The sequence below is a fragment of the Camelus bactrianus genome, chromosome 19 (assembly GCF_048773025.1).
Source record: "Camelus bactrianus isolate YW-2024 breed Bactrian camel chromosome 19, ASM4877302v1, whole genome shotgun sequence".
In the NCBI taxonomy this organism is placed as follows: Eukaryota; Metazoa; Chordata; class Mammalia; order Artiodactyla; family Camelidae; genus Camelus; species Camelus bactrianus.
Window position 1 is genome coordinate 30,191,520 of NC_133557.1, and position 12,865 is coordinate 30,204,384.

A 12,865-nucleotide genomic window follows, 5' to 3' on the forward strand; every position below is an offset into this window, starting at 1 on the left:
CACTTGCCCAAGGCCACAGAGCACATAAGTGGTAAAGCAGGGATTTGGTCCTTAGACTTGCTCTTAACTCTAACACTCTACAGCCTAAACTAGAGCCAAGCTTTGCTCTGCTCTGGAATGTTTTGGAACGTGGGATGTTTCTGCAGTCTAGAAGAGGGTTGGCAAATTGCAGGCTACTGGTCAGCCCCAGCAGCCGCCTCCCAGCTGGTGGCCACACTTCCCCAGTGTCCGGGGGCTGTGCGGGTCCCACCTACACCGGGGACTCGGCTGTTGTTAACTGCTGGGTCCTGAGCTGTGGAGCTTCCTTTCCAGAGTTGGCCAGTCTCCTTGCCGAGGGCCAGATGTCCAAGCTGAGACCAAGGACATGCCGCTGTCCCTGGGATAGAGTGAAACTGCCCACGGCAGCTGTCCCCCCGCCCAGCAGGTCCTCCTCTCAGCAGGTCTCTCTGAGTCTCAGAATGTCTCTGGCGGGTGATAACTGGGTGCAAAGCGTGCCCACCCCCAGCAGCACGCCCCAGGCCACAGGGCCTTGGCGGAGATCTCAGCTGGTGAGAAGCGACCTCTGCTGGTCAGGGCAGGATCCCAAGTGCAGGGAACTTTTGCAAAGCCCTCGTCGGCTTCTACATTTTAAAAAGTTCAATGTGTCACTTTGAACTTTAACAGATGTTAACATTTCAGTTTGTGCAAGATTCCAAAATACAGTGGTAGCTTCACACTCACGCGAGATGCAGAGGAAGATGGAGACTGGAGAGGAGATGTTGAAACATCAGTTTCCAGACCGTGGACCCTCAGACAGGTCGGGGGCGAGACGGGTCAGTGAATGATCAGTTTTAAGGAGAGACATTGGAGGAAGGTTTTTGGTGTGAGTTCCTGGTGTGTTGAATCCCAGGGCCCTCAGAGCAGAGGGTGGGGGGCCCACACTCTGCCTTGGGCTAGTTGGGTGGGGGGCCCTCCAAGGGGGCTATTAGAAGCTTACCCTGCAGTCTCTCTGGTTGAAGGAGTGTGGGCTGTGACAACGAGTCGCTCCCAGAAATCCAGCCCTGTCCTGTCCTCTAGCTGCTTGGCTATTTAAATTAATTTAAACCAAATAAAATAAAAAATCCAGCTCCCCAGTTGCACCAGCCACTTGTCAGGTGCTCATTGGCCACGTATGGCAAGCGGCTGCTGTGATGGACAGGAGGAGACGTTTCTGTCATCTCAGAAAGGTCTGGGCGGCTCGGAGGGTGAGGGGTGGTCACATGTTCACTGTGGTGCACGGCCAGGGGACAGTGCCGTTTGTGTTGGCTAGCCTTTCCAGAATTTTCTGCACCAGCAAGGACCTTATAACACTCAAAGCCAAAGCCCCTTACAGGTAAAGTTTGCCACATCTCCGTTAGAGGAAGGATTTGGGGCATTTTGGGTCGAAGAGGACAAGCTTGGAGGCCATTGCTGAGATCCAGGCCGAGGCCATGGCAGCTGACACTGGAGGACAATTCGGGGACAGTATTTCTGAGGCTATTTTGGAGGTTGACTGCCCAGGATTTATTCACGAATTAGATATAAGGGGCGAGTACAAGGTGGAGCGGACAGGAGAGGGACGAGTGTTGTGTCTAGTATGACTGGATAGCGGGGGATGGGGGGCCGTACAGTAAGTCTAGTGAAGATGGGGCCCCGTCTTGGTCAATGCCGTGTCCACAGCTTCTGGAGGGGTGGGTGCCTGGGCCGGCTAACTGTTCAAGGACTCCTGTGAGATGGATGAGTGGGTAAGTGAGAGAGAAGAGGAACTGGGGAGGGAATCCCCTGGGAAATCAAGAGATGGGTTTGCATGTGTTCCACTTTGACTGTTTGACCTCCAGACGGAAGTGTCACAGTGGCTGATAATGTGAGTCCGGTGCTCTGAGACTGGGTCAAGGGTAAACAGAGATGGGGTTGATTCTGAAGCCAGAGGACTGGACGAGAGTGAGTTAATGGGGAAGAGGACCAAGGGCTGGGTCCAGGGACAGCCCGGGTGGAGCCCGAGGGAGCCTGAGCAGGTGCAGCCAGTGAGGCAGGAGGGAACCGGAGTCGTGGTGTCCAGATGCCACAGGAGAAGGTACAGAGATGCGGAGATGGAAGGACTGTGCTGGGACAGAACCCAGTGGGCCTGCTCTGGCTGATGCGCATGTCGGGACCTGACCCTGGGCTGCTCTGTCACCCTGTTCACCTTATCTCAGTGATGCTCCCAAGGGACCCCTGGAGCCCACCTTGTTCCAACTCCCAGGTCTCGGGGAGGAGAACATGGCTCGTAGGGAGAAACTGGCCTGTCCGTGTGTCCCTGGAGGTGGGACACAGGCTTGTTCCAGGAGCATTCGCAGCCGTGGGTCTCACCACGGGGCTGCCTCACCAAGCAGACACCACCAGCTGTCCCCTCAGAGATCTGAGTAGTGTCCGCCTCAGGCAGGGCTCTCCACTGTGGGAGTCTGCCCCCAGGGACGTTAGGCTGTGTTGTCACAACTAGCACCTGGTGAATAGAGCCCAGAGCTGCTGATGAACATCTTACAGGCAAAGAATTTTCTAGCCCCAAATGTCAGTGCTGCCAGGGTCGAGAACCTCTGACCTAGAATGAGAAGAAACTCATCCATGTTCCACAATAATGCTTTTATCCATGACAGTGTGGCCGTAACTGTCCAAAGCCGGACAAGTGCTGAATAGCTCCAGACTTTTCCTCTGTGTCCTCATGTAAGTTTCCGTCCCTTGAAGTGGGCAGGATCGGTATTTTATACAGATATTTGTACAGGCAAGGAAACTGAGGCTCAGAGAGGTAGAAACCGAAGTCACTCATCTGGGAATGAGCCAGTCACAACGGAGGTGAAGGAGGGACCTGGGGGACAGGTGTGCTTGAGGCCAGGTGAGCCATGCCTGCGCCACTGTCTTCCCTGAAACCATGACACTGGGAGCGTGCTGGGTGCCCAGAGAACAGGAAGCAAGCCTGTACCGAGTACTGCCGCGCACGCCCGCCCCACGCCTGTGCTTCCGGCTGCAAGCTTGGCTGCCGAGGGCCTGGGCTCGGGAGTGTGGCCTCTGAACGAACAGAGTCCACTGCCCTGCGCTGATTTACATGAGCCAGGAGGCCCGACAAAATCATAGGACCGGTGCCCACATGAAGAAAAAGGACATTTCCACACTCAGTTATGGCTTGAGGAAATCACACAACTGTTTTCACCTAGAAGCACAAAATGTTTATTTTAATGTTATTTTTGCAAAATTTATGAACTAAAACAATCTTCTAAGACTCTTAGGGACAGGTTACAGTTCAGAGAACCTCACGGTAGTCTTGAAGCCTAGGAGTCTTTATAAAATTCCTATGGACAGATAACACTTTTGAGGACAGTTGTAGTAGCAGTAATCGTATGAAACCAGTGTTTGCACGTGAGTTTCCGTGCAGGACAGGAGAGTAACGGCTGGTCTCAGCTCGGGCTGATCTCATGGTACAGACCTGAGTCTGCCTTCTGCAGCGGATGGGAAGGGTTTCTCAGATCTTGAGAGGGCCAGCCCTTCGAAGGCAAAGACTACACTTCCATGAGCTTCACAAGGGAGAAGTCCTGGCCTGAGGGGTCTTGAACGTCCAACACAGACAATAGAAGAACAGGAATGGTGACAACCAGCGGGATACAAGGGACGTACAGGCTCCCCTGTAGACTTTCACGGGAAGCTCTGTAAGGGGAGGGGTCGGGCCTGCCTCAGTCAGCACCGTGCTCTCAGCACCACGGTCAGCGCCACCTCCCTGGTGGGCCCTGGTGCTGACTCCTACACGAGGACTCGGACCAGCTCTGTTAGGCTGTTCCCTTAGGTGATGGCAAAGATAAAATGAGGTGATGTGGGACAAGGGCTGAGCACCTGGGGTGTTCTCTGAGAGGGCAGGGAGCCTGAGATCCTGAGGTGGGGACGGGAAGCTGCCTCTCTTCTTGTATCAGGGAGGAAGGAAGGGTATGTCAGGGACAGTAGGTTTGTGTTCGAGCCCTCAAGCGCCCCTCTCCTGCTCTGAACCCAGGTCTGGTGGTCAGTTTCTCCTGTGAAGCTGGAGGTGAGGCTGCACGGGAGGAGGGAGTGAGAAGCTGGAGGTAGGAAAGAGACAGAAGAGGTTTGAAGCAGAGTGACTGCAGGATGGAGGCAGTGCCGAGGGCCCTGAGGGTGGTGGTCCTGAGATGGGGACTCAGGACTGGGGCTTCAGTGTCGCTGTCTTTCTTCTACATCACTCAGCAGGGACAGGAACCTGCAGATAGAGGCTTTATCCAAAGGTGGGATTTTCCCAGAGAGCTGAATGAAAAGGACATGAGGCAAAGGGTATTGGTGAGACGGTGGTTGCAGTGATGAACAGTGGAACTGGAGCTGAATAAAGAAAGAAGGGAGAAAGAAGAGGGTTGATGGGTTGGGAGAAAGCACCGGGGTGGGCAGGCTGGGGCAGTAGATGGAGGGGCTGTTCTGGAGGAGCCTGAGCCAACAGCTGGAAAGAGAGGGGCTGGGGCTCTGGGCAGGCCGACCTTTCCCCAAAACTGATCCTCCCTGCTCCTCCCCTGCCACTCATCTCACAGGCTCTCCTGGGAGCAAGGCTGTTGAAAACCAGGCATGTAAAGTCAGTAGCTGCCGAGTTTGAGGGTCTGCAGTTCACCAGGCACACGTCTCGTCATTGCTTCTTGATTAAAACTCACAGCAACCCTGTGAGGGACGCTTGCTATTCACTCAACATCATTCACGGGTAAATGGAGACACCAGAGTGTAATAACTTAACCAAGGTCACAGAGGAGGTGCAGGGGTCAGCCAGAGTCGGGTTCCACAACCTGCACTTGTGACCAGCACCCCCGGGTGAGGCAGGAGCTTCAGCACCACCTACTGAGTGGAAAAGGGGTGGAGTTCATCCACACTCTTGAAGTTACTGCCTCCCGCCCTCCTTCCCTCCTCCTCCTCTCTCTGCTTCTGATGTTTCTGTCGATAATTGAAGTCAAGTCTCCGTGAGAGGTGACCCCTTCGTACTCTGCTCCGTGTTAACAATCCCATGCAGCCCCCTTGCTGTCTTTACATCCCCCCCCCCAATCAGAGGAACTGTGGTTTGTAAACTGTCTGTTTTTCCTTTGAACCAGCCAAGATGTCATCAGCATCCGGAGGTGAAGAAGCAGATGCTGGCAGCAGCCGTCCACCTACCACGGACGAGCCCTCTCAAGCCTTAGCTGGGTCCGACTCCCAGGACAGTCCTCCCAGACCCTTGGAGAGGTCCATGGGCCAGCTCCCCAGCCCCCCACTGCTGCCCACCCCACCACCCAAGACAGGCTCCAAAACCACAAAAAATGTCACAGGTGGGTCTTCATGCATCCACCCATCCGCCCTCCTTCCTTCCTTCCTTCCTTCCTTCCATTCATCCATCCATGCCTCCGACCAGTCCTGATTGGGGTCCCACTGTGGGCTGGTTCTTACTTTTTGCTTCTGTGATTGGGGCTCTGAGCAGGTCCAAGAGAGCAGAACTGAGGCAGAGGAGGGTGGTTCTTAGCGAGGAGCTCTGGCTGTCAGGAGCAGACGGCTTCCTCAAGCAAATGTAGGGTGGTCTCCAAAGGTGTCTTCCAGAACCTGAATGCAGGAGATGCAGCCAGCCCCAGGGCGGGGGTGTTCTCTCCTTCTGTATTAGGTACTCAGGTGTCTAACTGTCCTTCTATTTTTGCCTTTAAGTCAGTGTCTGTCCCCCATTCCCCCTCCTTTCATTCTCCCCACTTTCTTCCCTCCACTCACTTCCTCTTCCTCCCTCTCTGTCTCTCTCACTGTCTGCTCATCTCTGTGAGTGCTCTGTCCAGCAAGGCAGAGCCGAGAGTCCACACCAGACTGTGGGTGGTGGTCAGAGAGGGGAGCACTAAGGACACACAGCCCGCTCCTAATCTGTGGGCTAGCCCCCCTGGGGAGGGAGCATGTGCCCACTTTACATTGGAGGGAACTCTGCATTCACCACCAGATCCCAGGGCCTGCATCCAGCAGGTGCTCAGCGAGTGCAGGTGACTGTGATCGAAGGAAGAGTCAGATGTCCTGACCCCCTCTGTCTGCTTTCTGCCTCTTTTATCCATCTCTGGGAATGAGCCAGAGTATTCAGTCCTTGGGTGACATGGCCACACAGATTAGAGTCAAAGTTTTGAGGCAAAATAATACTATCCTGTATTTTGTTACTATCTTTGTGATAATCCCCCTTTCCATCCATTGAAACCTGAAACAATTGGAAATCCACTGGATAAGGCACCATCCACCTGCTTTATTTTGGGTCCTGTGTAATTTTTCCAGACCCTCAATGAGTCAGTAGTGCAGAGGTTTTCTGTCCCTGTTGTCCTTGGGCAAGACTGGAGCTCAGGCTGCATGGATCTCTGCATGAACCCCACTTCCTAATCTTGGGTCCTGGGGCCGTGGTCAGCACCTCGGACAGCACCTCGGCTTTTCACCCGCTCCCCGGGGGAGGAGCTCCAGAACATCATCAAGTGGGGTTTTCTGACAAGTCACTGACAGGTCTGGGGACTGAATTAGGCGCGGGAGGGGACAGGAGGACAGTTACGAGCTTTGGACTTAAGCCTGGATCTTTTACGCTGAGATGCGTTTCAGTGACTTTGTCTTAATTATCTTTAGGGCGAAATGTTTATTTCAGCATGTGAACACTAGGTGGCAGCAGAGGAGGAGAAAGACCCCTTGCTGGGGCTTAACTGGGGCACACTGTCCCCACTGGGCACTCACTCGTGTGAGGTGGCCGCAGCAGCCCCAGCCCACGAGCTTCCTTACCCTCCCCTCCCCCAGGTGTCAGGGAATCACCTGTATCCAAATCCTGCTACACACTTGCTTTGCTGGTCTACATTGTTTAAAAAAATGTGTCGCCATCATTTGAAACATATCAAAATATGTTGAAGTATTAAAACATATCAAAATACGTTTAAGGGGCAGCCTGCGGGGCCCTGGGACTAGTCATCATCAGCCCAGATCTTGTCCTAAGGAGAATGTGAGAGCTGTGATCAGGTTTCCCTTCCAGAAAGCTCCCGCTGGGTGAGGTATAGGGTTGGAGGCAGACGTGGATGGATGATGCGAGGAAGGAAAGAGGAGCCATGGTGGTGGTCCAGCCTGAGCAATGGCTGTAGAGCTCAGGGAGTTCTTCCAGGTTCCACAAAAGGAGGTGTGGTTCAGGAAGCCGAGTTTGTAGGAGAGTAACAGGGAGGAGGGCTTCAGCTGCCAGGGATCCTGTAGGCACTGAGTCTCCTCGGCTCGGGTTCCGAGGATGGAGCAGAACTAGTCAGGGGCAAACCCTGTCTCTGGCTTTGGCGGCGGGGGGCTGCTGCAGCATTTGGATGGTGCATGAGTGAGCCCAGCATCCTCTCTGCTCACGGGCTTGTCTTTCAGCAAAGCCCCACTTCCCTGCTCCCAGAGACTTACATCCTTGTTGGTCCCTCTCATGCCCCAGGCCAAGCTGCGCTCTTCCAGGGCTGTGGCGGGAAGAGTGCTGACCCTCCCCTCCGAGGACAGCTTTCTACGCCCACGGGGTCTCCACATCTCACCACCGTCCACCGGCCGCTGCCCCCCAGCCGCGTCATTGAGGAGCTGCACAGGGCGCTGGCCACCAAGCACCGCCAGGACAGGTGAGGTCCCTCCCCTGGCCGGGGGACCCATGCGCCCGAGTCCCTGCACAGGCCAGCCTCACAGGGGGAACCTGTGCAGTTACTGGGGTGGGGCCAGTGCTGGACACAAAGCTCTGCTGTCACTGTCTGGAAATTCTCAATTTTTGGCCAAGATGCTCACGTGTTCATTTTGCACCGGGCCCTGCAGCTGGTCTCGGTTGTTGCCAGATTCTGGGACAGGTCAGGTGGGAGGTGTGCACCATGGGAACCAGCCCCAAAGCCTCTGCATTTCCCCCGGAGGATCCAGGGCCCAGTGGGAGCATCACAAGAGAAAACCATGAGGGAGAAAGAAGTAGCTGTTACGTTGCCCCAGGACCCTAATGGTCTCGAGTTTTCATCAGGCAAGAGCCCAGTAAGCTTGTTCTTTAACTGACTCTTATTTTGATCTCATGTGCTTCATAGACTGTGAGGACAAGTGAGTTGTTGGAGGGCAAAAGGGATAATGGAACGCACATGTGGCTCGGCAGAAATAGCAGACAAATAAGATGCCCTTCTCAGTTCTTAGAGATCCTTGATCTGGGCATTTGCCGCACGACGTCTTGTGGGTTTTACTACATGCACGTCTGTGTCTTTCAGAACAGCACATTCTAAACAGCCGATTGCCTTGGACTCAAAGCCGCGTGAGCCTTGGTGCTTCTTGTTCTGTGTGTTGTCCACACGTACTTGAGGGCCGTCTCCGCACGTCCATTATTAGTCCCCAAGTCGACTTTGCAGCATTTCCAGGTGACGGGGACAACGAATAACCCGAACTACCTTTCTGGTTCAGTTTCCAAGGAAGGGACAGTAAAGGGTCCCCAAAGAAGCGTGTGGACGTCCGGCTGTCCAGGACGTCCAGCGTGGAGCGGGGCAAGGAGCGGGAGGAGGCTTGGAGCTTTGACGGAGGCTCGGACGGCAAGCGGGCTACGGCTTCAGAGTCTGAGGAGAACAAGGAGAACTTGATCATGAACTCTGAACTCAAGGACGACCTGCTCTTGTATCAGGACGAAGAGGCACTGAACGACTCCATCATCTCTGGTGAGTGGAGGGTGGATCCCGCAGGGTGGGACTCTCCTGCCAGAGGTGGTGACTCGGAGTGTGGGCACCAAGGCTGAGTTTGAGGTGGCGCTTTTGCCGCTAGCCTGGAGGGGGCAGCATGGAGGGGCCTGCGCTGGGGGGCGATGGAGGGAGACTCCCCTCCTCTGTAGTGAGCAGGGGTGCTTGCGGACGGGCTCAGGGCACAATTAGGAGGGGCCAAGGGACCTTGTTTTATTTTGATAATTGTATATTAATTTTCACATGTATTCCAAAAAACAAAAGCAGCCCAGCAGGTGACCGAGAGCATCACTGCTTAGGACGGCATAGCTGGGCTGGCGTGCGGGGCACGCAGGTGTCCAATGCGGGGAGTGCAGCAGGGCGTGCCAACAGGAGAGCCAGATGGGAGGAGAGGGGTGAGAGGGGACGTGAGGGGGAGAGAGTTGTTCCAGCGCCGCTCGGAGACCCCGTAAACCTGAAAGTGTCTGCTGCTCATGAGGCCCTTGGAGGTCCAGCCCAGTATCTGCGCTCACAACGTGTTCTCCAGGTCAGAGTGATTGCTCTGTCCCACCCTTGAGGACATGGGAGCTCAGGGAGACAGAGCATCATGGACCCCTTGTGATGAAGGTCAAAGGGGCCTCAGGCCCGGGAGGCTGTGCTGAGCCCCGCCTCTTGCAGAAAGGTCAAGGGTGGACGTGGCTGTAAGGCCTGTGGGGGAGGGTTGTTGTTCTTCCTGGGAGCATTTGTGGTGACCATCACGGGCAGAGCTCTGGGTGGAGGCACTGGGGCCCGGGTCCAGTGTTGGTGGGAAGTGGGGAAGGGGCTGGTACTAAGGAGGTGCGGGCAGTGGGTCCTGTGACCAGGTGGACAGACTAGGAGCCTGGGCTTAGACGCTGGCCTCAGCCGTCACCCTTCCAGCGACCTTGTAGACCTCCGGGCTTTCTGCGCCCCGGTCTGGTGAAGCACTTGTGGGGGAGCGTGCTGCAGTGCGTGGGGCGCGGCATCCCTTGTGGTTGGAAGATGCTGACAGTGCTAGTTGAACCAGGGTCTTCATGGAAGAAACTCAGAACCGGTCATTGGCCAAAGGGCCCTGGACATCTAAGAAGAGGCTGAAGTCTGTGGTGTTTCCCAAACGTATCTGGCCCTGGGACTCCTTTCCTTAAACACCCATTAGTATCCTGCAGGACGAGGTGACAGGGGACACTTCTGAGAATGGCTGGTGTAGGCAGCGATCACAGGCTGGAGCAGGGTCCCTCGACCTCGGCCCCGGTGACAGTGGGGGCTGGATGGTTCCCTGTGGTCGGGCTGCCCTGAGCCTCGTAGGGCGTTTAGCAGCGTGCTGGCCGCTGCCCACTGGACTGTGCTCCCTCTGGCCCAGGGGAGGGTCCTTCCTGCCTCTTTCAGCTTCTGGTGGCCCCCGGCATCCTCGCCTTGTGGCTGCATCGTTTCAGTCTTTACCACCGTCTTCACATCACCGTCTCACCTGTGCCTTCTTTTTGTAGACGGACACTAGCCGTTGGATTTGGGGCCCGTCTGATAATCCTGGATGAGCCTCGTTTTGAGATCCTTACCTTAATTCCATCTGCAAAAGCAAGTTGCGTCTTTTTTCCCAGATCAGTCTCATTTCCAGGTCCCGGGCGCACAGATCTTTGGGGGTCACCACTCTCTCCACCGCAGCCTCTCCTGGTGGTGTAACATGTTCCTCTTCTTGAGTCAGAGTCACCCCTAGGGCCTTCACCCAGTCCCCAAGCCCATCCCCAGGCCCTCAGCAGCAGGGCCAGGGCGCCTGCCCCCGGCGGGACCTGCTGTAGGAGGAACTGGTGAGCCCCTGACAGGTGCCCACCTGCCTCCGCCTCCTTCCTCGCTGATCAGGGCAAACGTCCGTGCCCACGGCACAGGAGGCGTGCGCAGTTCCTCTGTTTATTTAGAACGCAGCCTCCTCCTGGAAGCTGGCAGGCATCAACAAGTGATCCTTCCCCACCATGGCCTTCTGTCCCCGAGGCGCTGGCCCCACTTGACCCTGAGGCCACCAGCTGAGACGCCCTGCAGTCAGGGGCTCTGCCACACAGTTCTGCTGTGCCTGCAGTCCGCGGGGTGCGGAGTACGCAGTCGACGTCAGTGAGTGGCCGGGTGTCGGGGGATTAAAGGAGATGGTGTCCGTAGCCTCCCGTGGGGGGCCAGCCATGTCTCCTCCTCTGTGGTCTCTCCCAGGGCATGGGTCAAACCTGAGTCCCTTGTACCTTGCCTCCTGAAACCCCGGGCCCACGGTCTGACAGGAGCAGGGAGGGCGGAACTCATTACAGAAGCTGCTGTCTGTGATGTGCCTGCGCTGCATTTGCAAGTTCAAGCCTGAGAGCTTCCTGCGCAGCGCTGGGTCCTTGGCCTGCAGTCAGGCTGGTGTGGAAATGCATTCTCGACATCCGAAAACTGAGCCCTGACAGCTGCAGGTGAGGCCAAGTGATAGTCTGGGGTCCCTGAGCCCCAGTGAGGAAGCGGGTTCTTCACCTTGTCAGATTCTCGTGTGTGTCCGTAACTCCCACAGAGTTACGGGTCTCTGGGTTAAAATGCTTGGAGGAAAAATTTCAATATTGGTTTTGGGAAAAGTCTTACTCACAGTGGGAGAGGCCCACAAAAGTATTCGGCTTTCCCTGGTAGGACAGCAGCAGAGATTAGTTTTTATTTGCATCTGTTGAGTTCAAACCCCGCTCCCACGGTCGTGATGGGGACGTTATTTGTAGATCTCTGGGTGCAGGAGCAGAGAAGCACCAGGCGGCAGCCTCCTCAGTGATTAATCTTAAACCCTCCACTGGTGTTTTATTTATTTATCCACATAACTCACTGTCGACGGAGCCTTTGCAGCTGGTGTCTTGTCCAAGGCAAACACCGCAGGAAATTTGTTATCAAACATCCTGTCAACCTGAATTCTGTAGTAGCATCTCCATGAGGGCTTGATTTCTGGAGGTGGTGGAGGTCCCATCCAAGGCAGACCTGCCTGTGCATCAGCTAGAAGACCGTTCTGCTCGATTCAGTTGTAGTGAAAAATGTATTTGTTTCTGTTTGGATCTGAGAGTTGAATTTCCATGCAGGGCAAATATGATGTCTTGATCAAGGTGCAAAGATGTGTTACAGGTTGTGTGTTCACGCCTGGTGCTGGACACCACCGCCTGCCCTGTGTCCATGCGATCCCCCAATGTGCTTGAACACGTACATCCCCCCACACACGGGCACCTTGATGGGCATGTGTGGTCAGCGCTAGGGAAGAGCAGGACGTTGGGGACGTTCTCAAGTCCACCAAAGGCAGGTTTATAAAAGATTTTGTTTTTTAGAGCAAAATTTTAGCTTCACAGCAAACTCAGACGAAATAGAGTTTTCCATACTCCCCTGCCCCACGCCTCCCACTCAGCACCCCCACGAGGGTGGGATGGTTGTTACAACTGATGAACCAAGACTGACACGTCATTACCACCCAGAGTCTGTCATTTACACTAGCGTTTATTCTTGGTGTTGTGCGTTCTGTGGGTTTGGGCAAGTGTGTAATGACATGCAGGGAATTTTCATTGCCCTAACCCTCCTCTGTGCCTGCCTAGTCATCCCTTCTTCCCCTTCAGTCCCTGGAAATCACTGATTTTTTTATCATCTCCGTTGTTTTACCTTCTCCAGAACGCCACAGTTGGATTCACACAGTAGGTAGCCTTCAGACTGGCTGCTTTCACTTGGTGACATGCATTTATGTTTCTTCCATATCATTTCATGGCTGGATAGCTCATTTCTTTTTTTTTTCCCTACTTACTTTTATTTTTTCTTCCACTTTTGCTGAGAGATAATTGACACAACACTGTGTAAACTTAGTGCACAGCACAATCACTTCACTTACATACATCATGAAATCGGTGCCACGGAGAGTGTAGTGAGCACCACTGTTTCCTGTAGATAAAATCTGCTGAGAGCTTCATGGGGCTTCCTTTGTAGGTTCATTCTTTCTCTCTTGGCTGCTTTTAAAGTTCTTGCTCTGTCATTGACTTTTGACAGTTCTTGGAGCAGGTCTTTTTGTGTCGAGGTAACTGAGTGTTCCCTTAGCTTCATGGACTCAGAGATCTGGTTCCTTCCCCAGGTTTGGAGGTGTTCTCAGCTATTACTTCTTTAAGGGACTCTCTCCTCTCCTCTCCCTCTTTTCTCCTTCTGGGATACTCGCTGTCCTAATGTTGCCCTTC

At 54.6% G+C, this 12,865-nt stretch overlaps 1 protein-coding gene across 4 annotated transcripts in view; it reads left to right on the plus strand.

The window, feature by feature from the left end:
* PHACTR3 (phosphatase and actin regulator 3) overlaps positions 1 to 12,865 on the plus strand; it is a 178,252-nt gene that overhangs the window by 124,167 nt on the left and 41,220 nt on the right. For all 4 annotated transcript variants that reach the window (XM_074347520.1, XM_010958551.3, XM_045519248.2 and 1 more), the window contains exons 5-7: positions 5,097 to 5,309; positions 7,430 to 7,604; positions 8,410 to 8,657. In XM_074347520.1, coding sequence (XP_074203621.1) covers positions 5,097 to 5,309; positions 7,430 to 7,604; positions 8,410 to 8,657 — 636 coding nt within the window. The remainder of the gene's footprint in view (positions 1 to 5,096; positions 5,310 to 7,429; positions 7,605 to 8,409; positions 8,658 to 12,865) is intronic.